The sequence below is a fragment of the Corvus brachyrhynchos genome, unplaced genomic scaffold (assembly GCF_000691975.1).
Source record: "Corvus brachyrhynchos isolate BGI_N302 unplaced genomic scaffold, ASM69197v1 scaffold44, whole genome shotgun sequence".
NCBI lineage: Eukaryota > Metazoa > Chordata > Aves > Passeriformes > Corvidae > Corvus > Corvus brachyrhynchos.
In genome coordinates this window covers 5025496-5052981 of record NW_008238359.1, presented here as the reverse complement: position 1 = coordinate 5052981, position 27486 = coordinate 5025496, and the positions used below count along the sequence as shown (strand labels likewise).

The 27486-nt window shown below is 38.4% G+C and overlaps 1 protein-coding gene across 23 annotated transcripts in view; it reads right to left on the bottom strand.

Annotated features, from left to right (window-relative positions):
* The window catches only part of DLG2 (discs large MAGUK scaffold protein 2), a 1005290-nt gene that overhangs the window by 493391 nt on the left and 484413 nt on the right, over positions 1 to 27486 (bottom strand). The window contains exon 1 of one of the 23 annotated variants that reach the window (XM_017735880.1): positions 642 to 1021. The exons of the other annotated variants lie outside the window; for them this stretch is intronic. Within the exon in view, the coding sequence (XP_017591369.1) occupies positions 642 to 719 (78 nt within the window). The 5' untranslated portion in view covers positions 720 to 1021. Of the gene's footprint in view, positions 1 to 641; positions 1022 to 27486 lie in introns of those variants that run through there. 23 annotated transcript variants of the gene reach the window in all.

The following is a 27486-nucleotide window of genomic DNA, read 5'->3' as shown; positions in this document are numbered from 1 at the left end:
ACTGCAAATTCTAAAACTATTCAAGTTTTTTTCAGGGAGAAAGAAGGCAGAAGACTCTTAACCTACAGGGGCTTCCAGAAAACAGCTGGTTAAATACAGTTCAATTTTATGACAGAAAAATACTGAAAGACAGTACTGACCATTTTTACATACCTATATCTTTTTAAAATAAAAGGGATCCATGCTGCAGCACAGTTTCAACAAGTACCATGAAACAAAATTCCCAAACATTATAAATGCTTAACATGTTATTCCATACTCATTAGTACCACACTAGAAAAAAAAAAAAAAATACAAGCAGCAAACAATCAGGGGTTGTTTAAGAGCCTAATATGGTACTAGGAAAAATAATGCAGCACAGCAACAAGTTCACTGGAGTGCTCCCTTAACACAGACATACCAGATGTACAGCTGTTTATCTTGGAGAGAAAAACAATCAAAAGAGGACATAAAGACTTTTGAAAAGATCTTCTCCCCGGTATTTAATAATATGCAAAATATTGAAGGATTCTTGCATGAAATCAGGAATAGCAATAGGTCGTTTTTCATGGTATTTTTAAAAAGCTAAGCAGACACACAACAGGATGCCAGCAGGCAGCTTGCATGAGACATAAGGCTTTATATTCCCACTAGGAACGTACCTTCTCTGCTTTTGCTTTCCTGGCGTTATGCACAAACCTGCGTCCCAGCTTCTTGGCATACCAGATAGAAGCAAACATTGTAGTGATGAAGATTTCAGTCTGAATATGCAGCACACACACAGGGGAAAAAAAAAACCAACAACTTCCCCCACAACTGAGATACAGATCTAATGCTGGTTAAGGTCTTAACTGTGCTGTTGCTTTGTCAAGTCCTCTCATGCTGCCTTCTGAAAAAAAAAAAAACAAACCACCCAGTGTGGCCAGTCTGCAGGTGTATTTACATACTGCCAGCAGGAAGTCCAGGGTGAGGCATCTTTGCATCCAGCTCACATCCAGTCTGCTAAGTGCCTGTCTGCAGTTCTTTAGCACTGTCACCACAAACTACATATGTGTCAGTATGAAAGGAAGCTGCAGTAAACTACTGTAGCAGACAGCTCACCTCCTCTTCTCCTGTTCTGAAATTTAACTCCTTGGTTCTCTTCGATTTGCCAGCATGCAACAGAAGCAGCAGCAGTTCAAAAATGAGATACACAGCACTGCAGGAAAGCAAAGGGGTACAAAAGTGCCAAAAATAGAAATGTGTATTAACTGTTAAGGTGAAGGAACAGGTGTTTCATGTGTTTCAGGGCAATTATGATATGAAAGAAAAATTGATTTTACTTTGTTCTTGCGGTCTGGAGTCTATTCAGAGATATTTTTGGTATCTAGTTACAGTTCACAACAGACAGGCATCAGAGCTGCTCAGTTCACTTGCTGATGTCACACATGCTCTGCTGAAGGATTTAAGACTCAACCAAGGGCTTCTGTTTTTCTTTGATAATGCCTTCACGAAACAGAAACCTGATAGATTTTTTTCCAAATTCCAAACTTCTGCCCTACCTAAGTATGCTTTTCCCTCTCCCTTTAATTGCAAGCTATTCTCTGTTGGGAGTTGGGAAGTGCCTTTGAACACCTATTCTTGCAGTGAAACAGCAATGCACTATTTTCCTTTTGTCACACACTTCAGCTTTAACCCCTGCACCTCTCTTCAGTTATAATGGCTAAACAATAAGCAGAAACATACTCTTTTGGCTCCAGACATATGACAAACCAGATGTTCCTCCCAGTCAGATGCAGTATCAAGGCTGTAAATTATGGGGTTTACAGCTATGTGTTGTATTTGATAGCACTTGTAAGACAAGTCCTGCCCAATGCCCTCCCACCTACAAGTGTGGAGATACCAACATGCAGGAGAGCCACTGCTGTCCTGTGTGCAGCATTGGATTTGGGATGCACACATGTGGGAGTAATTTCTGCTCTCCTATTCTGTGGTAAAGAGCAAACCAAAATTAATTGATGCATGGCAAAGGAAATACAGGCAGAGCAACTTAGTATAGGGCTCTTGGGGACAGGGAAACACCTTTTCTGCCCCAGGATTTTCAGAGAATGGCTGAAACTATTTTCTCCAGGGTACGCGAAATCAAAATGTAAAATATTCCACTCCCACTTATAACTTAGATACAACAACCAAGTTACTGTAGCTGGATGGCATTGCCCAAGCTTTGAGCCTGAAGGCAAAAACTGCTCAATTCTGTTAAGATTATTGGGAGTTCAAAGAATTCTTCAACAATTTTTAAAATGGTAAGTTGGTTAACTAAATTGAAATTCTTAGATAGTGAGGGCTTTTTTCAAGGTAACTCCAAGGTATATGGTTGATTTTTCCCTGACATCTAAAACCTTCTGATAAAATATTTTGTAACTGGTAATATTTCTGGGAAGAAAATAGTTACTAACTACTTCCAGTTCAAATATTTAGTTAATCCTGGCAGCCAGAAAGTTTTAAGACCAGAACATGGAGTAAATTCATGTCTCATCTAGAATACGATTGCTATAGAAGAGCTGTCTTTCCATAACACCACTTTAGCTCTCTGAACTCTAGGCTGATAGTAAGATAGACTCTCCAAGGTGAGAAAACCTTTATTATGCCATGTAGCAGCCTCTCACTATTCACCCGATTTGTGGAAAGACATTGTCCTAAAATAGAGGGGAGGGTAGATAAGAGAAGGAAGAAAGATGGCCTGAAAAATTTAGGAAGAAATCAGAGACCTTGTTTCTAGCTGGGATACCATTGTAAGGAAACATGGATAGAAAAAAAAAAAAAAAAGGTGCAGAAAAGGAGAAGCAACATCATTACACAGCTTAACCAACACTATAAATGTTAAAGGAACAAGAAAAAAAAAATCTTCCATAGTATATGCATAAACAGTAGAACACTTCTCCCACTCTGCTCCCATGCTTTTATGAAGAGAATAAGTATAATTTGAAATCATTGCACTACAACAAAAAAGGGTACATTCTCCCAAACAACTATTTATATAGTCTTATGTATATTCAGAAGCTGAGAAAATTGAAGGAAATATTCATTAAACAATAAAATCCAATTTTTATGACTTTTATCATCAACATTAGCAGCTTTACTGAACTACTTATTCAGGAAAAGTAGGGGGTAATAAAAAGGCACAATTCATCCCACTTGAAGAAAAAAAATAGAATACATTGTTCATTTAAGAAATAATGACAAAGCAATAGGGAGGTAATTTTCTCCACCCACTGAAAATGTTAGATCAGGAAGAATAAATCTTGCCAAAAACCAATCCTGATTCTAGTCAGAAATACAGTTTAACTGTTCGCATGCATTTGCAGATCTATGCAAACCCCCAAGTATCGCAATGGTCAGACTGCAAGCCATTTCCTTACAGCTCCATCATGCAGCACTCTGCCATACATTGCCAATAGCAGCTTTATTAGGGCTGTACTGGTACCCAGGGAGTTTATGATTATGAATATTTTACTGTAACCTTAACGAAGGCTGCATTTTACAGAAGTGCTACAAGCCGAGCTGCTTTAGAAGAATTGCAACTCCCAGCTGCTGTCTCCTCACAGGAGTAATATGTACTTTAGCTTGCTCACTGAAGTGCTACATTACAAGGACAGAGAGATGCATGTCACTGAGCAACAATATTATCACAGACAGGAGATAATCAGTTAAGAGCAGATTTTACAGATTTTTTTCTTTCTGCAAATGAGTGGGTGGTTTTTGGTAAACCAAACCACATCCAAACTATACATTAAATGTCATTCTTCTGCCTCTATGAGAAGAATTGGTCTTACCATAAGTGGGCACATGGGTATAAGCACAGAGCAATTATGCTGTTGAATTGTATTGTTTTTATGACATGGCTCCCCAACATCACAAGCAATGGCAATTAATGCTCGGTACTGAAACAGATGGATGTCTCAAACACCTTGCCAACTGTTTGCACGCAATGAGTATCACCAGTATTTCTGACAGTTTGCCTCCTTTTTCAATTTTAACGTTGCTGCTTTACTTAAGCAGCACTCGGGAAGAAGTCTGGCTTCGCTTTAGACAGAGCATTAATTTTCCCTTGTTAAGGGGTAACTTCTCACAGCACACACGTGGGGTGTCAACCTCCCGCTCACACACCTGTGGTGAAGATAGATGTGAGCTGTAGGTTCTGGTTCTCTCCAACCTCTGTCTGAGTATATACACACAGTAGTCATAAAACGTGATGACAGGGCCATTTAAAATACAAATACAGCTCAGTCATAAATAATGCCCTCCTTGTAAGAATGAGAAGACAGATGGAAAGATTAGTATTCAGGGTTTGCAGAACTGTTTCCAGTGAAATGGACAGGAGAGGGAACAAGTTAAAGATGAAATACTTAAGATCTAAAACAATCACTTTACTCCAAGGTTTATTTGTTAACATTCCACAGCTGTGGGTACAGGAACAGAGCTGCTGCTGAGAATCTAAGGTAGCTGGCTTTATTTTTATTAGCACAAGGCAAGAACAGATATTGATTTGGCTGACTGTACAAGCAACCATTTCCCATCCCCAGCACAACTAATTATCTTACATAGCTACATGATGCCAAGACATACTATTTAATGACCAGAATACTAGGAAAGACAGGAATCTAAATGTCTGCTATTCAGTCCAGAAGATATAAATTTTAGGCACTCAGACCTCACAATTCTTTAAGCAGATGGAAGACCCAAGGTTTTGTAAGGACCTGATTTTTTATTCTTCCCTCTAAACAATAGCAAATGGACTAACGTTCCTTCTCCGAATGCAACAAACAGTATTTTTATAGAAAACCCATGGGCACTCTTCCAAAAGTAAGAGTCAGCACCACCAAAACACGCTCAGACTTCTCTTTTGGCCATTGCAGAACACAGTCTGTTACAGATACAATACAGGTGAAGGATTATCATAGAATAGAATCACAGAATCACTGAGATTGGAAAGATTGTCGATGTGTAGCCACGTCTATAAGTACCACATCTACACATGTTGTAAATGCCTAAGGAATGGTGACTCAACCACTTCCCTGGACAGCCTGTTCCAATGCTTGACAAGGCTTTCCATGAGGATTTTTTCCTAGTATTCAACAAAATCTCCCCTGATGAAACTTGAGACCATTTTCTCTTGTCCTGTTGCTTGTTACCTGTGAGAACAGCCCAACCCCCACCTCACTGCAGCCTCCTTTCAGGCAGTTGTAGAGAGGGATAAGGTCTCCCCTGAGCCTCCTTTGTTCCAGGATAAGCACCCTCACCTCCCTCAGCCACTACTCATCAGATTTGTTCTCCAGACCCTTCCCCAGCTGCACTGCCCTTCTCTGGACATGCTCCAGCCCCTCAATGTCCTTCTGGTAGTGAGGGGCCCGAAAGTGAACACAGGATTCAAGGTGCAGTCCCACCACTACAGAGTATGTAAATTTCTAATTATGGTAATTTCTACCAGTTATGATATTTCGTAACGTTTTTTTTTCTACAATAAAAATTTTAAAATTCTACCTTTTGGTCCTGAGTTTTAAAGATGAAATCTGAGTTGCTTAAAAGCTAAATGATTCCTTGGAACATCAAAGTCAATGGCAAGAATGCAATAGTGCAATGATTCTGAGAACAGTCACTTATCCTGACAAAGAAATGTTGCACAGAAGGGAACAGGGAGGAAAAAAAGAAGCAGAAGATGAAGGAAGAGATGGGATAAAAATGGAAAAAAAAATAAGTGAAAATGAAGTGCTGCATATTAAGGATGACAGAGGTTCATACTCTTCTCTTCCAATTTAAATTTTTCTACTCCCTTAATATTTCTTGTGCCAAATCATTTATCTTTAGAAATTATGCTTTCAGAAACCCAGATGTGACATTACGAGTTTGCCCCAGGTCTAATTTCCCCTTAAAACAGAAGATACTGCATGCAGACATCTCCTCTGTCACCTTTCCTGATGCATGGCAGAGCTGTCTCCTAGCAGAGGGCATGAAGAATTTCATACACAATGTCACAATACTTCAAAGCAGTAAAGAAATAAAATGCAGGCATTTTTTTCTCTGGACCTCCTTTTAAGTGCGAGGCCCCAAATATTCTGTGCCTGCACTCTGCCATGCAATTATCACTGCTATTATTCTGCTCGTCTGTTATTTGATGGGGTAGATGGCACTCAACCTGCCACCTGTGGTGCAACAGGTCAAGAGAGGAGAGGATGAGGAGGTGTTCTACAAAATTGCTTGAAATAGAGCATTAACTGTGGAAGGACGGGAAATGGAAATGGAATAAGTGCTCTGCTAGACACAGCGACTCAGCACATCCCTGCACATGGGAATGTATTCTAGTACTTTACAGCATGGTGGCATAACAGACTATGCTTTAAATTTACAGTTTTTTTCCTTTTTTATTTGCAAAGTCTTGGAATGGAGAAAAACCTAATTGCAGTACTTAATTTTGATTTTAAAAATTGATTTTCAGCTCTAGTTTCTGCTGGTGCATAGGAAACTCCAGTGAGTCACAGAAGTAATATAACAACCATTAGCAGCCTTAAAAAAATAAATAAAAATTTGAAAAAATGCCAGTTTATTCCCTATTTGTCCCTGGTTCAGCACAAATTGCTTTCTGCCTCACCTTTCTAATAGAAATTTTTAAATTTCTTCCTGCTGTGTTAAGAAATCACAATCAAAATGGCGTATAAAATCCTCTGATGTGCCATTATGCTGCTCAGACTCGTATCAAATCAAAGCACTGTGTATGTAGCACAGTTATACATTTGCATGGCAAGCACTCCCACGGGAAATAACATAAACTACAAAATTTATCCTTGGGGAGAGAAAAAAAGGAGGAACCACAGACTGCAAGCAGTGCTTATGTGTGTCACCAGTACATCTTGCAAAGCACTTGCCAAATATAATCCTGAACAAAACTGAATTCAGTGTGGAAACACTTACATTACAGCTCTGTGTGTGTGCCTCCCGTCCCACAGCATTTAAGTACATTTGTTTTCTCGTTACTTATACATAACCCGAGTGATGGTGGACTCATCTCTGTTTCGGGTGGGGATGAACAAAGGCACAAAGTGACTTGGTAACCAACATACAGGAAATCGGACAATCTGCACACTGACTGAAGCCCCAGATCTCTGACCTGGGGTGTGGCCACATGGTTTGCCATGGCCAAAGCCAGGCAGATGTGGCACACCCTCTCTCAGTCCTATGCCAGTCACAGCTCTCCTGTCTAGATCCAGTGAGAAGCAGGAAGGCTGCAAATGTCCATACACCCACCCACAAGGGCCACTGACACACATACTTTCCATATGATCTTTTTATTAGGAAAAGCAAGCCAAGCAGCCTATAAGGAGTTGTTCACCTCCCTGCTAATCAAAAATAACCCCAAAAAACAGTTGCAGGCACAAGCATGGGAATATATATCCTCCCATCTTAAACATTATTTTATTCCTGGCTGATGACAAGCTGTCTTTTCTTTCAAAGACCTCCTTAAATCTCACTTTCACTTTATCAGCCCCAAGAGCAAAATTAAAAAGTCAGTTTAAGCAGAAACACTGCAAGTTACAGGCACTGAACCAGTGAATCACATAGACTGCTTTGACCCAGCATTATTTAAAGGTTCAAGGTGGATGTACCTAACTCTTGCCATTGTCCAAGCTCTCCAGAAAATCCTCATGCAAAAGAAGCCAGGTTGCACTGAATTATGGAACATTAAGGAATCACAAGTGATAAGATCTATCAGGATAGCTATAAACTAATCTCATGCCAGCATCTCCTTGCAGGCAGACACACGTGTACCTGTGTGGGTTGAGCCCACTCAGTAGCACATTCCTGAGCAGCAGTAGAGTCTGTGCAGCCCATGCACACCATTCTCTGTCATCTCACAGGCTGGGCTGCCTTCGGTCCCTCTCCCAAGCCTCTGGCAAAGCAGCAGCTCCCCACTCCCACCTGGCACTGTCTCCAGCCATGTTCTGCTGTTGGCTGGATCGTGCTCCAGCTGAGCAGCCCCTCCTCTCCAGAGACTCCTGAGTGACTTTTTATGCTTCTTAGAGAAGAACCCACATGTGGAGAACAAATGCAACAGATAATGGCTTCTGCCAGTTTTCATTTCAGTTCTTGCTCTTTATCCCTGTCCTCAGCTTTTCTAGGCTGTGATCCTCACAGCTCCTGGGAAAAGGTACTACAGTTCAACAGTTCAATATCACTTGGGAAGTTAAATCACTTCAGAGGCAAGTTGCTAAGAACAATGCTGAACACTTTAAATGCTGGACACAGGTTTAACAAAGCAATGTTTTCCTGCTAAAATGCAAACTACAAAAAATACGAAGGAAAAGGATGTACTTTATTCCTTCCAATATAAGATGCTCTACTACTAAGTATGAGGGGTAGATAACAAGTCTTTATCCAGGACCACCTACAATTCTTAGGGCCAGAGACAAAGAAGAGGTCTTCTTGCATGTGGAACCGACTCACCACATTTCTGTTGCCCAAGCAAAGCAAAGAGAGGAGATTCCAAACCACAGCAGACCAGGCACCAGGTTTTGTCCCTTAATTCTGCTAAAATTCTTCTGCATGAGCTTATTTACTCTTTGCAAGTCAGCTGCTCACTCTTAAAATGAAAAGAATCATGCTCTACCACACTGGGACAGTCTAAAGATAAAAGGCATTAACAAATGTGAGTTATTGTGAGAGAAGGCATTGTAGAAAGAACAACATCTACCCCCTCACTGGTTGATACAAAATCATACAGAATTCTGCTGAAAGGTCTGTGAGAGTCCACATCAAACCTGACTGCACAAATGCTTCATTGTAATGGGACACATGAAAATGTCCATTTCAGCAATAAATAATAAAGGATGGTGTTATATCAATTTTGACCAAAAGACAAAGGAACTGTAAGGAAATATGAGGTTAAGGACAAGAAATTATTCTTCTAAAACCTATGACATCTTCAAAAGCAGAAAAAAAAAATATATAGCAAATACTAAAACCTAAAATAAAGAATTACCTGTCCAACCTATTTCAGTTAATTAATTAATTATATGTTAAAAAAGTATAAGAGAAAATTAGTCACATGAGATTTTCTTAATTAATTCCATTTGAGTGCAAAGCCCAGTTGATAGGAGAAGGATGAGAAACACAGTGGTGGAGGGAAATATTTCATCGCAGTGGATTTTGAAAACCAGGGGAAGAATTGAGGCTGCATACTGCTAGTGAGATATACTTCAACAAGAGACAGACTAGATCTGATAAAAAAAAAAATCCAAAAAAATTGTGATAGTTTTTTAGGACAAGAAGAAAAAATAGCATCTTTCCAAACACTTTGAAGTTTTTAAAATTAATCTGAGTGTTTCAAGAAAACAGAAACTTTTTGAGATCTCTAACCAGTAGAAAATTGAGAAAGTGTTCCTTGAAATTGTCAAAATATTTATCTTTCATTTTCATCAAAAAATCAGAACATTTCAGCCTTCTCCAGGGCTGTCAATACTGCTGTCTAAATTACATTTACATTTAACTTTCCTCTGGGATCCCAGTCAACAGATATTTTTAAAATTTCTGTTCTGCACAACTCACTGAAAATACTTTAATTTGATTCATACATCTAGCAGCCTCAAAGATCTGCCAAATCAAAGATCAAAGATTCTTCCACACCTTTCTGCAAACTGAATTTTTCCAAGCCAGGTACATTGGTTGTCTTCTCATGTGTCAGAAGACACCACAAAGATGCTAGAATGAACTCATGTGAACTTAGAGAGAAGATCATAAGGACAGAAAGTACCACAAAAACAAGCAAGTCCCAGCTTCTTATTGTTCAAGCATCCTGGGAAGCACCATATTTCATGCCTAGACCTCCCAGAAGTAAAACCAAAGCTGTATGAAGGACTGCTTCTTCACCACTCCCCACAGGTAAATGCAGAAAAGTTTTAATATACACAGACTTGCACAACACAACTCTGCCCTGCCCACAGTGGTGCGCCAGAACAAGTATCTCCAAGGGCTCCAGTTATTTTTCTGTGTCTCTGGGTTCTACAGTGAACTGAACCAAAAGCTCTAAAATGCTTTCTGCTTCCAGACAAGAGAGTTAAATAATGAGCAGTGTGCCAAAATCCCATTCCCAGCATTGGAGAGGAGCTCTGATCCTAAGAGAAACAATCTGTTCTCTCCACTTTCTTCCTCTTTGCCATTCAAAGTCTTAAAAGGTTCAGTGAAGGTAAAAGTCATAAAAGGGCACAGACTTCTGAGCAGTGCCTTATCCTAGAGGGCTCAGGCTCCCAGATACTGCTGGTTGTCACAACCTACCAGTCTTGTGCTTAGAGACAGCAATGGGTCTGCAGGATTGTGAGCACCAGCTCTGATCCAGAGCACATCCTTATTACACCAAGCCCCACGTGCAGTGCATGATGAGGGCATGATAAGTGCTCCCAGTTGCCTGCCTGCCTGGCACTAGCCTGCCTAACCCTCCCACACTCATTCTACTCAGTTAAGCACATATGACTGCCAAAGCTATTATTTTGTTAAAATGCCCTCTGACATGTCGACTTCCTACTTTCAAGCCTACCCTTTCAAGTACAAAATAGGCATAATTCTGCAGTCCCTTAAAAATAAAGGATTAAGTGCTACACACTTACTGAGAAGGTACTCTGCCTGCAGTAATGCTGTAGGAAGACAACAAAAAGATGGTAGATTGCAAACGCGTTACACCAATGTCTGGGTAATTTGATGTGGTTTAAAGATGAGATAAGCAGTCAGCACAATCTTTCAGTCTCAGATGGTCTTAGTCTGAAGAGGGCTAAAGGAATACACCTTTTGATTATCTCATCTATTACGAACAGTAAGTCCCCATTAAAGCTCAGGACAGAGCATGACAACACAAATGTGCTACATGAATGCATTACCTCAGGGTACTTCAAGGCAACATCTCCACAGCGATACACGGCTATTCCTGCCTATTGGATTTTCATCAGGACAAGTGTATCGAAGAGCATGCTAATCCTCTCATTTTATGCTCAACGCACATCCCAAGCAATATATCACGGATAAATGTTAATGGATACATTACATGTTAAATCTCACACTTCTTTGCCAGTGCAAAGAGATACAGAGTAGCAGACAGTCCTTTAGAAGTCACCATTTCAGCTGTTTCTAGGACAGGGCACACAGCCTAGGATTCAGCCTCCGCAGCTGTACATTTAGGAATGTGCAATGCGCTTTGCTGAGAGAGAGCTGCATTTTTAGTTACACAAGCACTCAACATGGCACAGTGGCAAAGCAAGCTACATTACAAATGCAAATTCAGAGACTGGAAAAGAAAAAAAGAAAGAAATCAATTTCAAGCAATGCTTGAAATATATGTAAACAAAGTCACTTATGTGAAACTGGTCCAAAATTACAAGAAGGTGTTCACCCTTTGGAAGCTCAAGATAAAAATACTGTTTACAAACTACTTACAGGTTTCTGGCCTTCAGAAATCAAGATCATTTCCCCCAGTGATTTTCTATGCAAAGTGTGAGGGAGGCAGTTAAAGCTGATATAATATAATCTGAGCTACATTTAAACATCTGGTCCATCTGCTTCATATGCATTGATAGGCTCTAGTCTAGAGCAATCAATAGAGTGCTAAAATGTTATTGAATATAATTTTTAATAGCTGTTTTACCTATGTGTCCTTCTCGGGCAGGCTTTAAAATCAGGATTGTAAGTAAAATATGACTCTAAACCACTGCTATATTATATAACATTGTTTTAAATTAAGTATATGCCTAATGTGGATTTGGCTTCTGTAAAATTTGTAGTTGATTGATACCGTGCCCCACAATTTTCCCAGTAATAATTTAAAGAAATAGACAGATGTGTACATAGGATAGATAAAGTTAAACTTAGGATGGTCTGTAGGATGTTTCTCTTCAAACACACCAACCCCTGTAATTCCTGAATTAAATTATCTTCTTCCACAGATTTAAATGGGAGTTTTGCCAAATGAAAAACATTTTCTCTTTCAGTTGGCTATGGTGGAGCATGTGTTCTTCTGCTTAAGAGTATTTCAGAGTTTTTGAAACAATACATAAAAAGTTTGAATATTCACTTAAAACAGGGGGCCTGAATGGGTTTCCATGTTCCAGACAGTGTTGGATACAAAACCTAAAGGCTTAGGCATTTAAAACGTATCTAGCTATTGTCATCACCAGACAATAACCTACAAACAATTCCACAGTTGGAAAGAAAGGTCAAACTATAGACTGCGAAAGTCGTGCACATTTGATACCTCCAACCTTATTTCTTTAAAAAGCATGAAGACTAATATATTTCAGAGAGCTACAAAAAGTAATACCTTTCAGCTAATTAGGCTTCTCCATACATGTGAAAGTACTTTAGCAGTGTCACTGGAAGTAAATATCATTGACACAGGTCAATGGAAGTAAATATTGACAACCATAAAAGCCCTGAGTTAATTTATGAATAAATACTGATTCTGGAACTTAACTCTGATGTAATTTATCTGACACAAAGGGGAGAAGCTAAGCAAGAACAAGAAATTTATCCTTTGATGAGTTGTGAGTACAGACCATGGTATTAAATAGTCTGAATGACACCATTTTTCTTATGAGCACTCACATGTTTTTTATAATTAAATAATTTTCCACTTCCTTATTTTGATATACATTACTATTTTTTTTTTAAATCCAAACTTTAATCCTCACATGTGACAGAACATTTCCGGAGAGACAACAGAGATTCTAGATCACATTTTTAATGTGAACTGAAGCATTATACCTATAAGATTTAAAAAGCAAAAATACAGTTTTGTGCTCAACTCTAATTAGAGTGGAACTGAGCAGAGCTGTTCAGCTGGTTGCTTAACAGCTGCTCCAAATCTCTTAGGGAGGAGCATATTTTTACAAAACATTTTATGAGGCCGAACACTGAGAGCTATAGGAGTTTATTATTGAGGCAGACAGGTTGACTAATAAATATCAATTTTGCTTTGGGAATCAGAAATGTAAGTGGTTTGCCTATCCAAGAAGCCTCGGCAATTTATGGATGTATGATTATTTAGGTGTGTGTGATTTAGTGATTGAAATTCCATATAAAATCAATAGCCTCATGCATAGCTAGGCCAGAACTTTTATCAACTTCTCAAATGCTTGTATTTGGCAACATTCAGAAGTGAATATACCCATTCTCAGACAAAAAAGATTTGAAGAAAATGAGGGTAAAAGAGCTAGGCCATCATGTAACAGCAATCTGTCTCCAAGACACATTTACAGACAGTCTGGCAAGATAACTAGGGCAACAGGAGCGGAAAGAGAGAGGCCAAAGCCTGGGGTGTGTTAGATGTGCAGTTGTGAGTCACTTTATTTTCTAAGTTACTGCACAAGATGGATGTCATGACCTCTCACACAGTATTGCTGAATAAAGTGTTAGCAGTACAAGGTGTCAGTCTGGACAATAACTTGAATCATTTTATAAAAGCTCAGAAATATTTGAATTTTCCAAGAGGCACACCTTCTGGAGACTACTGGTTCTGTATTCTAGACACAACAGTAATGCTTTGTAGACTTCGAAAACGATGCATGAGCTGGATTTTCCAATTTTAATGTATTTTTTTAAGGAAATCTATATCTGGCATTCCCTCAAAAAAGGCTTAATGCTGAAAACCAAAAGCATTTTCTGTGTATCACAATGTGAAAAAAAATTAGAATCATAGAATGGCTTGGGTTGGAAGGGACCTTAAAGATCATCTTGTTCCAATCCCTTGCTATGAATGGCCAGGGACACCTTCCACTAGACCAGGGGGCTTGTCCAGCCTGGCCTTGAGCACAGTCTCGAGCTACTGTGACTTTGTTTTCTTCTCCACCTCTTCAATTAATATTATAGATCGTTACTATTTTCTACTATTTTTAATGCTGAACATTAAACTGCTGATCAGCCTGAGTTGACAGCTCCTGGCACTGCTATAATAGGGATAATTGTCCCCAGTCACCCATCTTCAGTTGCTGTGTTTTTCCTCTTCCTTAGTCCTTTGTTTTTAGGGTCATGTGTAGCATACAATATGGAGCTTTCTACACAGATAGGTTGAGGTGTATTAATTCTCTGTCAAGCTCCATGTAAAAAAAACTTGCTACAAATGTACAGAGCAGGCTCTCTTGTCTTTGATTAACTGTCTAAATTTGTCAGTGTCCCTCTTTACTTTCTCTTCTTTCTTATGTATTTATTCATTTTTCATTTATAATGTCTTTCTGCTTGATAAAAACCGGACACAGTGTCATTCCTTTCAAACTGCTCTCATAAATCACAGAAGCACAGGATGGTTGGGGTTGGAAGGGACCTCTGGTTCTGATGCACCTGCTAAACAGATTCCCTTAGAGTAGTCTGCACAGGATCATGTCCAGGACGCTTTTGAGTATCTTCAGGGAAAGAAACTCCACATCTTTTCTGGGCAGCCTCTTCCAGTGCTTTGTCACCATCAAAGTAAGGAAGTTTTTCTTTGTATTCAGATGGAACTTCCTGCATTTCAGTTTGTGCCTGTTGCTGGGCACCACTGAAAATAGCTGGCCCCATCCTCTTGACACCTGCCCTTAAAATATTTATGTACATTGATAAGATCAATTCTTAGTTATCTCTTCTCCAGACTAAACAAGCCAAACTCCCTCAGCTTTTCATAGCAGGAGAGATATTCCAGTCTCCTCATCATCTCCATAGCCCTCTGCTGCATCCTGTCCAGCAGTTCCTTGTCCTGTCCCGAGGAGTCTGGAACTGGACACAGCACTCCAGATGTGCCTCATCAGGGCTGAGTAGAGGGGCAGGATCACCTCATGTCACCTGCTGGCAATGCTCTTCCCAATGCACCCCAGGAAAAGGAATTAGGACCATTGTCCTTCTTGATCCCCAGAGCACACTGCTGGCTCCTGGACAGCTTGTTGCCCCCCCGGTCCTTCTCTGCTGAGCTGCTTTCCAGCAGCTAACCTGTACTGCTGCATGAGGTTATTCCTCCCCAAGAGCAGTTCCGCACTTGCCTTTGTTGAACTTTATTAGATTCCTCTCCTCCCAACACCTGATTACCTTGCTACCTTTATTCTCCAACTCACTTAAGCACAGATCCCTCACAACAGCTAGAGGAGGTCATCTGGCTTTTTTTTTTCTAAATTCTTTTGCCTGTACTTCCACCCTGTAAGACTTAAGCAATAATGTTTTGTGAAGTAAAAATTCGGCAACTTTTTGAAGTGCAACAAAACATCTACCAACTAAGTTGTTAAAGAAAAAAAAGGCCAATACCATATTCATAATTCATTAAAGATCTGTCAGTCTTCAAGCACTTTTTAAGTATCTCATTCTACCTCAGAGCTTTTCAGTTCATGAGAGAATGTTTTATGCCTATGACGCAGGAATCACAGAGAGTCTGTCTTCAAAATTTCTTCACCATGACACAAAGAAGTAATCCAAAAAGAATAGATGAGGGGACATTCCTTTGCTCTGATAGTACATTTTATTTACTGACTGCATAGAGTGTTTTCCTTCTCTCCCCTCAAAAGAAATTCTAGGAATATAGCAGAATATGTGGGAAGAAACCTTAAATTGGCCAGAAATAAATGAAAAATTTAAATTTACAGACTTGCTAAAGAAATATGAACTTTTAAAAAATGTTTTTATTATAGAGTTTCTTCCAGTAACATGCCTGGTCAGCTGCTGAATCCCACAGACAAAGACGGGGACATAGATCCAGCAGAGTGTAGGAAAAGAAGGTAGTTTTACCAGCAGTTTGGCACGACTTCCAAACCAAGCAATGTCAGTTTAGTGTGTTATTCACACTGCAGGGCTTGCCACAGGCACAGTTCTGGATCACTCCCTTCTGTAAAAAATCATAATTATTTGGGAAGGTCAGTACCTCCCATTGCGCTGTTCAAGCACTATGGCAGAGCTAACACTCATGGATGGTGCTGGGAAAATTGCCATGATGAGAGAGCTGCTACTTGTTGTCCGTTGTTGTGTGTTTTGTTTTCAAAAGGAGAAGTCAGAATAGCCCCTATTTGGCTCAAATTAGTCTGTGCCTGGTTGTCTTTACAGCTACTCAAACCATCTCAGTCTTAGATAGTACAGATGGAGATCTTAAGCTATAGCTGCAAAATAATTTCCAGAAATGTTTGCAAAGTTGTTAGCTGTGATAAATTGCACAATTTACTCCTAGACCAAGATTCTTTCAGGTGCTGTTTCTCCCTGGATAATCAAATCGTGTTTTGCTTCAAAGCAGTTCAACTCCCTCCAGATGCTGCACCCTGCAGAATGTCCTTCCTAATTGCCAGATTGGGACCTGATGTGGACTGCATCATCCCTAAAAATCCATAGCACCTACACAGTTCACTTTAAGCCCTGTATCCTGCCAGTGCAGAGTTCCTGAGATTTCTGAAAGTTTGTTTGTCACTGCTCACATAATCTTGGACTAACCATCACAAAACCAGCAACACATCATGCTTGCTTTTTTCTACTATCATGGGACTTGTGATATCAATCTTGAACTGACATACCTCACTTTTAGTCCAAAAACAAGGTAAATCCCACCTTGAAAGAGCATTTGTAAGCATCCTACGCTACTGAGCAGAAAATGCTCGTGGTTTTTTCATGAGTTGACAGTCAGAAATACGTAATTATATCCCTTCTGTACAATTAATGATGACAGTTAAAAGTAATAGTCAGAACATTTGATTTAATATTGGTGACATTTAAAGACATCTTAGTATACTTTTCTTGGCTCTTATTTCTGAAAATTCTTTTTTCTAAAAGAATGAGTTGAAAATATTTGGGTTTGTGTTTCACAGACACAGATGATCAGTTGACTTAAGAAAGGCATAAAATCATCCCAGTGTACTTTAAATATATGCAAATATGTTTTTAAAAATCAAAGTATACATTCATGCTCTGTGGCCATGCACTCCCAACAACTTTTTTTGGAATTCTGCTGGACTTTTCAGTAACTATGGAAGAAAAAACCTTTTTCTTACATAGGACCATCTGCATAAACCTCCCTTACTGCTAAAGCAAGTCTTGCCTCCAGGTTTTTCAGACAGTATATTTGATTTCTTCACCAGAATTTCTGGCTGCAAGTGTAATCACGTATTTGAAGATGATAATTGACAATACCCAGGACAGCCTCATTTAAAGTTTGTCCTTTGTGACAACATTTAGGAATTGAAGTTGCGCAGAAACCTGGCGGCTTACACATCCACAATCCTTCCTGTCCATACAGTTCGAGGAGATTTAAAAGAGTGGCACCTTATTACGTGTTTTCCACCAGGGAGAGATAACCCTTGTAAAGATTAATGTGCTGCCAGACTACTCTACCATCACCAAATGTATCACTTTAAAATTTCATAGGACTTTTTTTTTCCCTGCTAAGCTGAATAATGCCCACAGAGCTTCGTCTTGCAAGCTGCAAGAAAGGCATTGTAAAACATGCCACTGCCAAACATATTTCCAGTATTAGCATTCATTTCACACATGCACTCTGAATAAGTACAGTTAGTGCAGAATCAAGACTTCAGACTAAATGTTTCTGTTTTGTTAAACTTCATGACGGTATACATTACCTCAAAGGGTATATTCAGGATATCTTAGTGAAGGTTATTAGCATTGATTTATGTTCTTTTAATGCCTTACATTTTTCAATAAAAGGACCTAAAAAAGGCAATTGATTAGTTAAGTTGGATGCCACTGTGCTTTATTAACTCACACCCTGATCTTACTATTTAGATGAAAACTTGATCTGAAATATGCAAAAGACAGGAATTTATTATGCATTAATGCATAATAAAAGTTATGTACTAATTGCAGAAATCATAGAGAAATTTGACAGGAAAAAAAAGTGTCAATCTGATCCCAATTCCATGAAGGCAACTGAAAGCAAGCCTCCAAATCCAAACATTTTTCTCTGATACAGTAATCTCAATGCAGGAGTTTCTGAGTCTTTAATTTATATCTAAAAAACCTGTAGCTAGACAGGACAGAGAAAATGGAGAAAATTTACTGAACTAATCTTTTAGGTCAACCTAGATAAAAACTAAAATTATTTCCTCATTTACCTCCTCGCTTTAGAGATCAAAATCATGCTTCTGGCTTGCTGATACAATTATTTGCTTGTATGCCTGCCAGGCAGCATGGTACATATCCATCTTCAGTACATGCTACGTGCCAGCAATTGCTCTGCTTGGGGTAGGCAGTTGGAAAGCAATCTGTTAAAGTCCACAGCATGACTCAAACCCCTTCTCCTCTCCTCCTAACACTTTCTCATTGAGAGCTGTCTTAAAGAGCAATCTCTCTCCATCAGCACATCTCCTTTCTAGGGTCTGGCCAATGGACCTCACGGTGCACATTTTTAAATTATGATTTCTTGGCTTTGAAGGTTTTTTTATGGGTTCGCAGAATAGCGCACCAATGACAAACTACTTAGTTCTACCTCAGCTAACTACATATTTTGTTATAATTTGGATGACCATCACCCAGCTACTTCTCTGGGGAAGCTGAAGAGCTGGGTATTTCATCACTCTGCTAAGATAACACTCATTTAAATCCTCATGCACAGCAGAAAATATTTAATATTGCAATGCATCACATGTCTCCCTTGCTGCTGTTAGTACACAAGGAATCTTTTGATACTTTTTTCTTTTTGAGATCTACATTTCTTGTTCAGAGAACTTGCAGATACCCCATCCCTGGAAGGTCAAGGTCAGCTTGGATGGGGCTCTGACCAACACGTGGAAGGTGTCCCTGCCCATGGCAGGGGCTTGGAATTAAATGATCCTTAGGGTCCCTTCCCTTTGTAGATGTATTTCAAAAATGTCTGCCTTGCAAGCTACCCAAACCTCTGAACCAAGGTCTCCAACAGTATGTGATCCCTATTGCTAGGACAGACAAGCTCCCACCAACATCTGGTAACACAACTCCTTCAGCACTCATCCATCATGTCTGAAATCCTGCTGTCCTATTAAAGCATCTCTGATGTGTTGCAAACAGTTTCATTTAAAACAAAAAGATCTATTATGCACAATAGTGATTATTAGTGATGGGACAGAACTGGTAAGGTATGAAAGTGACTCAGGAAACTGGGGTGATCTGCTGGCTCAGCCATGAAAGTTTGCAACTGAGTCGTTTCCTTCCCCACTCCGTGCCTTTGTTTCACCAAATCAGAAGACAATGGTAATGCTGATCCCTACTGAGCCTTTCAAAGTGTGCAGATTGAAACTGCTTTGTGGGTGAATAGAATTAAAGAAAGGTAAGACTTTATAGTATTCATTACACCTAAAAGACAGGCTGCATAAATGCATAGTAATCTGTTTAAATTTCCAAGAATATATACAAAATTATTTGTAAACCTGCTCCTCCTTTTCCCTTTATCCTTTCTTATTTTAGGGTAAATAAACCAAGAGAGACCCATTCATTCATCACAAAAGTTTCCCTCTGGACTACTGCCAGTTGATTAATTTTAAATTAGCAATTGAAATTAAGAAAGAAATGTAGAGCACAGATGAAGCTAGCCTGATTTTTACACTTGTGATTCCAGAATGAAGACTTTAAACCAAAAGAATGTCATTTCAGAATGGTGCAGAACTGCAGAACAGCTGTGTAAATAAAACAGCAACAGAACAGATTTCTCACCAACACCAGCATCAAAGCTCAGCAAAGCCAGGTTTCATTGCAGCTATTGGGGACACTTCTGCACAAGACTCCTGTGCTGGGATTGCAAAACCCATCATAAAAATTAAATAACATAAAAATGACGAGTTTCTCAAATTGCAAGGACACGTTGATTATAAAACTGACACTGAAAAGCCAGGAAGTACTTTCCAGAGAAAGAGGTAGCAGAACTTTCATTTTTACTAAACCTCATTAATTAGCTTTTAATGATCAAAAAGTTCCTCTCACACAGTCAAAACATATGAAAAAAAATAATTAAGAGGATTACTTAGCACATGTGAAAGAACGATCTTCTAGACACGAGCTTCTTTTTTATCTTACTATGCTTTAATTCCTATACTTTATCCTATATTTTTTTCCTCCCAGAGCTACACTTTTATGTTCTAAACTAGATTCAGAATTTGGAGGCTTCTAGGATCATGCTTTAGGCCTACTCTGTAATTTAACATAATTTGTTATAACTGCTGGAATTATTAAAAAGGTTTCAAGGGATAATTTTGTAGAATAAAATATAACTGCAGAGATTTCTTGCTGACAGAGGGCCTAAAGGAGTTCGGATCTGTCTTTATATTCAGCTGTCAAATGTTGGTCACTTATCTATACAATATATTAAATTTTATATCAACTTTCCTTTCTCTGATTACTATCATTTTTATCTATTAAATCCACCAGTATTCAGCACAATTGAGAGATAATTGCAGAATAGCTGCCGAGTATCTTCTCCATAGATTTGCTAACATGTAGCATATGCACCAAAGCCCAGAATGTAACTGAGAAACTTAAACAGAGAATGAAAGTGTTGGCTTCTTCTGTTACCACACTAAATGGTCAACACTGGTTTTCTGTCTGTGTCTGGAACACTGCAGGAACATTTATGTTTCTCTTATGCTACATATTCTGTTTATTTATGTTGCTTAATTAATTCTTTCAAAAGAAACACCTTCTTTCCTCTCATCTTCATCGTTTCTTCATTGTCCACAAAAAGTGCCAGCTCTAGAGATTGAGAAAAAAGAGGTGATGCCATGAAGATTTTTTGCCTCTTCTTTTATACCTCTGTTATACCTTTTTACAGCTTCTGTATTCTTAGTGCTTTTTGCCTACATTCTTGGACTTGTTTGTCAGCCTAGGAGACTAAACATTTTAGAAGCTTCATAGTTAGGGATCAGTGTGCCCAGACTTCAAGGTCCTCTCCAGAACACATTCTGTAAGCTAAGATAGAACCATCCAGGGGAAGGCTCCTTGGGGAGGGGGGCTCATTCGAGCCTCTCATTGGGGAATCTTTGATAGAGATGCTAATTAGTAAGACCTATAATGTTACACCCGATCTTTCGGGGGGTGCATTGCGGTGTGCATGGAGGTGCATTCGACCTAAACATAGTGCACCTAAGGATCCTTAAAATAAATACCAAAGTAAAATCCCTTTTCCCCTTCTAACCATGTTTGACTCTTGATTTTAAGACCAGGAAAAGGCATCAGAGGTGCCAACTCTTTAAGGAAGATGAAAGTAAGAAAGTACAAAATGTTGCCTAAAATGGGTCCTAAATATCCTTGGGTTTGGTGGAATATATTTAGTGGCTGAACAGATAGTCTGTCCTTGGTGAGACTCAGAACAAAGCAAAGGAAGATAAGTAGAGAAGAAAACTTTTCATTAGGACAACTGAAGATAGAAGGCAGTAATGTATTAATTTCTAGGTCCTTTTGTGCAAGGGGGAGAACAAAAGTCAAGAGTTGTCCAAGGAGTTAGCATCCACATGGTGGATAATGGTTTGGTGTTTTTTGGCACCATACCAGAATACCTGTAGGACAAAGACTTTTCTGAGAAAGGTTGACAGACTAGGATTCTAAATCATAGAATCCTAGAATGATTTAGGTTGGAAGGACCTTAAAAATGATCTGGTTGCAACCCTGCTGCCATGGGCAGGGACACCTTCTACTAAACCAGGTTGCTTAAAGCCCATCCAGCCTGGCCTTGAACCCTTCCAGGGAGGGGGCATCCACAGCTTCTCTGGGCCACCTCTGCCAGTGCCTCACCACCCTCACATCAAAGAATTTCTGTTTTATAGATTTTCTTTCCGTTTAAAGTCACGGGCCTTTGTCCTATCACTCCATGCCTGTGTAAAAGACTGTCCTCTAGCTGTTTTGTAGGCTCCCTTCAGGTACTGGAAGGCCCCAGTAAGGTCACACTGGAGACTTTTCTTCTCCAGGCTGAAAAACCCCAAGTTTCTCATCCTTTCAAAATGAGACTTCCCTCAAGAGCATTGTGGGAAAAATGCATCTACTCAAATAAATGGATATCAGGGTACTAGAAAAACAGCTACAAGAGGTAAAATCCAGCACAGTTATAAGAAAACCGGTAGCAGAACTATCAGTATGGTCAAAAGAAGGTGAATAGGCCCTGCTGTTTACCCAAGAAATATAGAAAACATCCAAACTGGAGCAGGAAGAACAGAACAGAGAATCTTGGCACTACTCTGCAGCCACACACTGGAAAATGGGTAGTTTCAGCTTTCAACAAACCAAAGTCATTTAGGAGCACATTGCAGAATTAGACCAATGCTAGCATAAATTCTGGCCAGTATCAAACACAAGAAAAATAGCCTAGAGAATATGATAGATCAGATTATTCTTTGAGTAAGATGAAGTTTATCCTGTGCTTTGCTATGTAACAAAACCCCAAAGCTTCATTACTCCTAGTGCACTAGCACCAATAATAAATGGGAACAGGTAAATATTTCCCAAACAATATATTAGAGTTATATTTCATTTCTAATAAATTACACTGAAGAGAAAGGAAAAAACCCTGAGAATTCTCAAGTGCATATTGAATCTTTGGTCATTTCACCCTCAAAAGAATTTGAATTTCAACAAGAATTTTTAATTGAACCCCCTGGATTTTAGTTTATGATTTAATCTACCAAGTTGCTAAGGCAACCAACGATTATAGCTGCTGGGCAAAATTCACAGAATTGTTAATCGATCTTAATCTGGATACACTTGTTCTTTCACAGGGGAAACAGACAAGGCTAAGAAAAAATTTGGGTTTAATACTTAATTTAAAACATACAATGACACTACAATTGCAAATATGCTTTTTATAATAAGCATCCCTATTAGAAATACCATCTTTTAAACCCAGTTGTTCCAATAGAGAGAAATCTTTCACTGAGGTTTGTATATCACCCAGCAGTGTGTCTCAGAGACATCTAATCAATGAGCTTTTTAATGTGCTCAACTCTCCCTCTGCTCTCAAAGGGGGAGAATGGATTTACCCAAATCGAAAGTTACAGTCATTATTCTAATATGATTGTGTTGGAGAATAACCTTTCTATGGTGCTACTTTCAAATCTGTGCACTATTTGACTGGCCCACTGTATAAAGAGCAATGGCCTGCCAGGGTGTGGTTGAGAACTTTTGCAGCTCTGTTCTTTATCCTGCTTTCACCATGAGCATTAATCAATCACTTAAGATCTCTGTGTCTGTTCCAGGCTCCTATTTCCTATTTTCCTGTCCTCCAGTAGAGTGATGCAATTAGACTTAGCTACTACAGAAGAGTGTTGTGAGATCAACTAACTTTAAGATGTATTTCTAAAATATTCTTAATATCAAGTGTTGTGCTTAGCTAACATACAGCATATTAATTTTAATGACCAAAAGTAGTTAGCGAGGAAATTTATATTCTGTTTTATGGTCCCATTAAATGTCCATAAATTTATGCATCCAGATAGAGCCAACTTAGCATTTATGAGAGTGCTTTCATTCTGGTTCAATCTAATTCACTTTTACAGTGAGCAACTAGACTCTTCTGAACATACTCTGTTAGTGTGTCATTCCTGGTGACTTTCTCGGAGTAGCTGTAGTTATACTACACTAAGGCAATATTTTGCACAACAAATAAATTTAGTCATTCAATACAGTTATTATTACTTTAACTGATACTTCTAATGTGGTGACTGTTCTTCACATTATTTTGCTCATGTAATCTAGAGCTTCTCTCATTCACTTTGATTTCCTCAATAACTGTAACCTAGAATACCCAGTCTGCAAAAATAAAACGGGGACTAGTGCCTATGAAAAAGTTACCACAAAAAACCATCACAGATGAAGGAGTCCAAGGACCAGTGTAAGTTTCAAATAAATGCCTGTGCAAAACCTTTGGGACTCTACTGGTTGGATAAGAAGGTTGCAGGTATGCAGCTGAAGGAGGATATTCTTTGAAAGCTGATACAGAGAGCAAACTATACAGTCTTTCACCACATCCTGGAATTTATGTGATTTCTTGATGGCAAAGAAACCTATCACAACATTCAGAGGTATGATAGGTCCTTAACCTTTTGATATTTAATAATTAATTAATATTGTTTGTGGAAATAAGGGTGTGATCCTCCCTTGTACCACCTGAAACCAGAAGCTCTAATTCTACAATGGCACACACAAGTGTAACTCACTGATGAGCCATGCCCTCATGATTCTGCTGCATAAAATACCAATTGAGATAACCCCTCAAAAGAAAGGAAAATTGCGAGGCTGTGCTTCAGCTGGAATTGTACAACTAACTTCCTTTATTTGCATCATACTATTTAAGATATTTATCCAAAAGATACACTTTTTCCAATTTAGCTCTTGAAATCAAAACTGTACTAGATCATGGAATGATAGAAACTTAAGATTGTAAAAGACCTCTAAATTCAGTGAGTTCAACTATTGAGATAAAGGGTTTTGATGGAAAGAGTAAAGGACAGAACTAAAATCAGTAGCATGAAATTGTTGCAACAAAACTTTTTTATTCCTTCTGGTTTTCTCATTTGTTTGCCTCATCTCTTCTTTCATTTTCACTAAAATTTCTTCATCCTCTCCCCAGTGTATGTTATAAATTCCTCATTTGTTCCAGGCTCTTTTCATTTTATCTACTGTGAATTTATTTTTTGAATAGATTTCTCCCCACTCTGCATCTTGTGTTACCCATTGCCTTCCTTTCTACCTTACAGTAGTTACTGTGTTAAAAGATGTTTTCTAAACATCTCTCTGAAGAAATTTGCCTGTTTTAGCTAAAGGAAGCACGTAGTGCATTATCATGAGGAGAAAAATGGATTATTTTAAAAGTCTGCAGCTAAGAAACATATATAGCCCCAGTCTTAGGTTTATGGTTGGACTTGGTGATCTTAAAAGTCTCATCCAACACAAATGATTCTATGATTTCATGATTATTTTAAATACAATTTTAAACTTTGCAAACATATTATGCAGTGCATATACACATAGATTCGCACATATATAAATATGACTGTCAACTGGTTTTCAGCCTTCCTAATGAAGTTAGAAAAGATGGAAGGCTTTGAACAAATGAAGGGATTTCTGTCTGAAAGATGGAAATCAAATTGCATATTCATCTGAAAATTACGGAACATTAGAAGGTATGTGCAATGTCATGTACATAACACATGAAAATAATGCTTAAGAAGTCCCAGCTGAAACACTTTTCAGTGCTTCATCCTTTCTCCAAATCATTCATATACAATAAATCTTAAAAAAGATCCTTAAGTGTAATTCTCCACAGTTTTTCCATCAGGATAACCCACTTTTAAACCTTTTTGCTTCTTATCTACATAAAATGAAAGAAAATGTTACTACTGTGCAATAAATGAATTTTCATCTAAAACACATCAGTACAATTCCCTTTGAAACTCTTTTATACCAGGTGCCTAATTAAAAAGGAACACTGTTTATGCAATTTTGACAATACTCCAAGTAATGAACAATAACATGGCTTTTAGGCTAAAATCCCCATTGACTTAATCAGGACTTCTGCCAAAATATAGATATGCCCCGTGACAGCCATGGATGCACACAGTTAAAACAAAGTATAATATTAAACACTTCAGGGTTTGATGCTTTCATCATTTGTTATTTGACCATCTTTTTTTTTTCCCCATATTTTAAAATTACTTGCTCACAGATGACAACAGTTATATTTTGCCTAATTCTCAGTTTTTCCCTTATTGCCATTAATTCAAAAAATCATGAAGATCAAGAATGTATAACTATTATCATATATACGGGATTTAAAAAAAAAACAACAAATAAACCAACAAACTATTTAGAAAGGTAAAGTCTATAAAAGATGACTCAGGCAAATAGTTTATGAATCACATTTTATAATGTACTTGTCAGAGAATAATCTCTTCATCCTCTCTAATTAACTACACAGTATGTTATAATTGTAAAAATAAAAGTTTTGTCATTTCCCTTGACTCTAAATATAGGAAGCTTTAATATCTACAGTACTGTAGGTAGAACCATTCACAGAAGACTGGACCTGAGAAAGCCTTTTAGAGCTGATTAAATCCTTGGTTTTTTCATTTGCTGAAGGGTGAGTGGGGGTAGCGAGGGACAGACTGCAACCACCATAGACTGCAGCACAGCAGAGGTGCACAGAACTATGAATCGGTAATTCCAGGATTGGGATTCCAGCTACACTGGAGTACACCATATGTGATATCCACCAGGGACTTTTACAGAGCTTCCCCACTGCCTGAATGCGCATCACCCTGACCTCAAGAGCTGGCTGTCAGCACACCAGACACCTCAGCTGCAAAACTTAAAGACAGAAAAATTGAGACATAAAAATTTAAAATGATACGTATTCAACTGCACTCCCACATAAGCAGTTTATTATATTGCCCTATTATTTATGTCGATATTGAAGGCAAAAGACTTGTTCCACTCACCCTGGACTTGTAGAAAGACAGAAATGGTACTTCTCATCTCCCCCTTCCAAGCCATATTTTCTTTAGCCCTTGGAATATGGTGCTGGAAGGATACATGCTGACTTATCCCCAAAAATCCTCAAAGATGGGGGACACTAAAAATTTCCAAAACCAAGTTTAAACATATTGACAGTGACAAGATAAATGAGTCTCTTGCTTTTCTTGCAGGGGGTCTCACATGAACATTTATCAAATAACCCAACAAATTCTGCCAAGAGCAGAATTGGATTGGAGTACATACCTGGTTAAACTTCATATTTTGCGAAAGTCAGACATAGATGATTCATTGCATACCCTGAAAGAGTTTCCTGTTCTAGAATTCACAGCCCTCCATGCGGAAATCATCTGTAGTTAGGGTGTGAAGGTAACTTTTATTCTTTATCTTCATAAATCAAAAGAAAGATTCAAAACTAAAAGGACTGCAGCATATGTTCTGAGAAAGTCTGTGCATATTTTGTCTCATATTCCCCATAAACTGTGCGAATAATGGATTATTCACTCAATAACAGAACAAAGATGGAAATCGGGTCAGCTAGACCTGAAATATTTCATTCAATCCAATACAAAAGTTTTCGTCTGGAAGAGGGAACATTACTTCTTTTGCTACATTTTTGGATATTTTGTTCCATTTTGGAATGTCAGTTTAAAATGATGAGTCCAAAATTATTTTTCAGCTTTTAAATAAAATGTTTTGACTTTTTTGAAACAAACTTTACATTAAAAATGTCAATACAAGCACTGTCATTTCTGATCTTTTTCTTCTTCAGTCAGATGAAATTATTTGTTGACTTTCACTTGAAATTTTTAAGGTAAGACTGAAATAGCTTTTGGTGGCAAATTTGCTATTAAAAACATCACCATCTGTACTCATGCTAAACACTCCACGTTTAAGTTCTTAGTTTTAGCTATCTTTTCTGACAATAAATATGCCCTTCTGATTTTATATTTTTTGCACGGAAAAGTATAGTTTTGCTGCAGCCATGTCACTTAAAACCAAGAAGAACAAATCGGTTCTTCCCTATATTTAAACATGATACAATTCCTTAAACATTCCAGA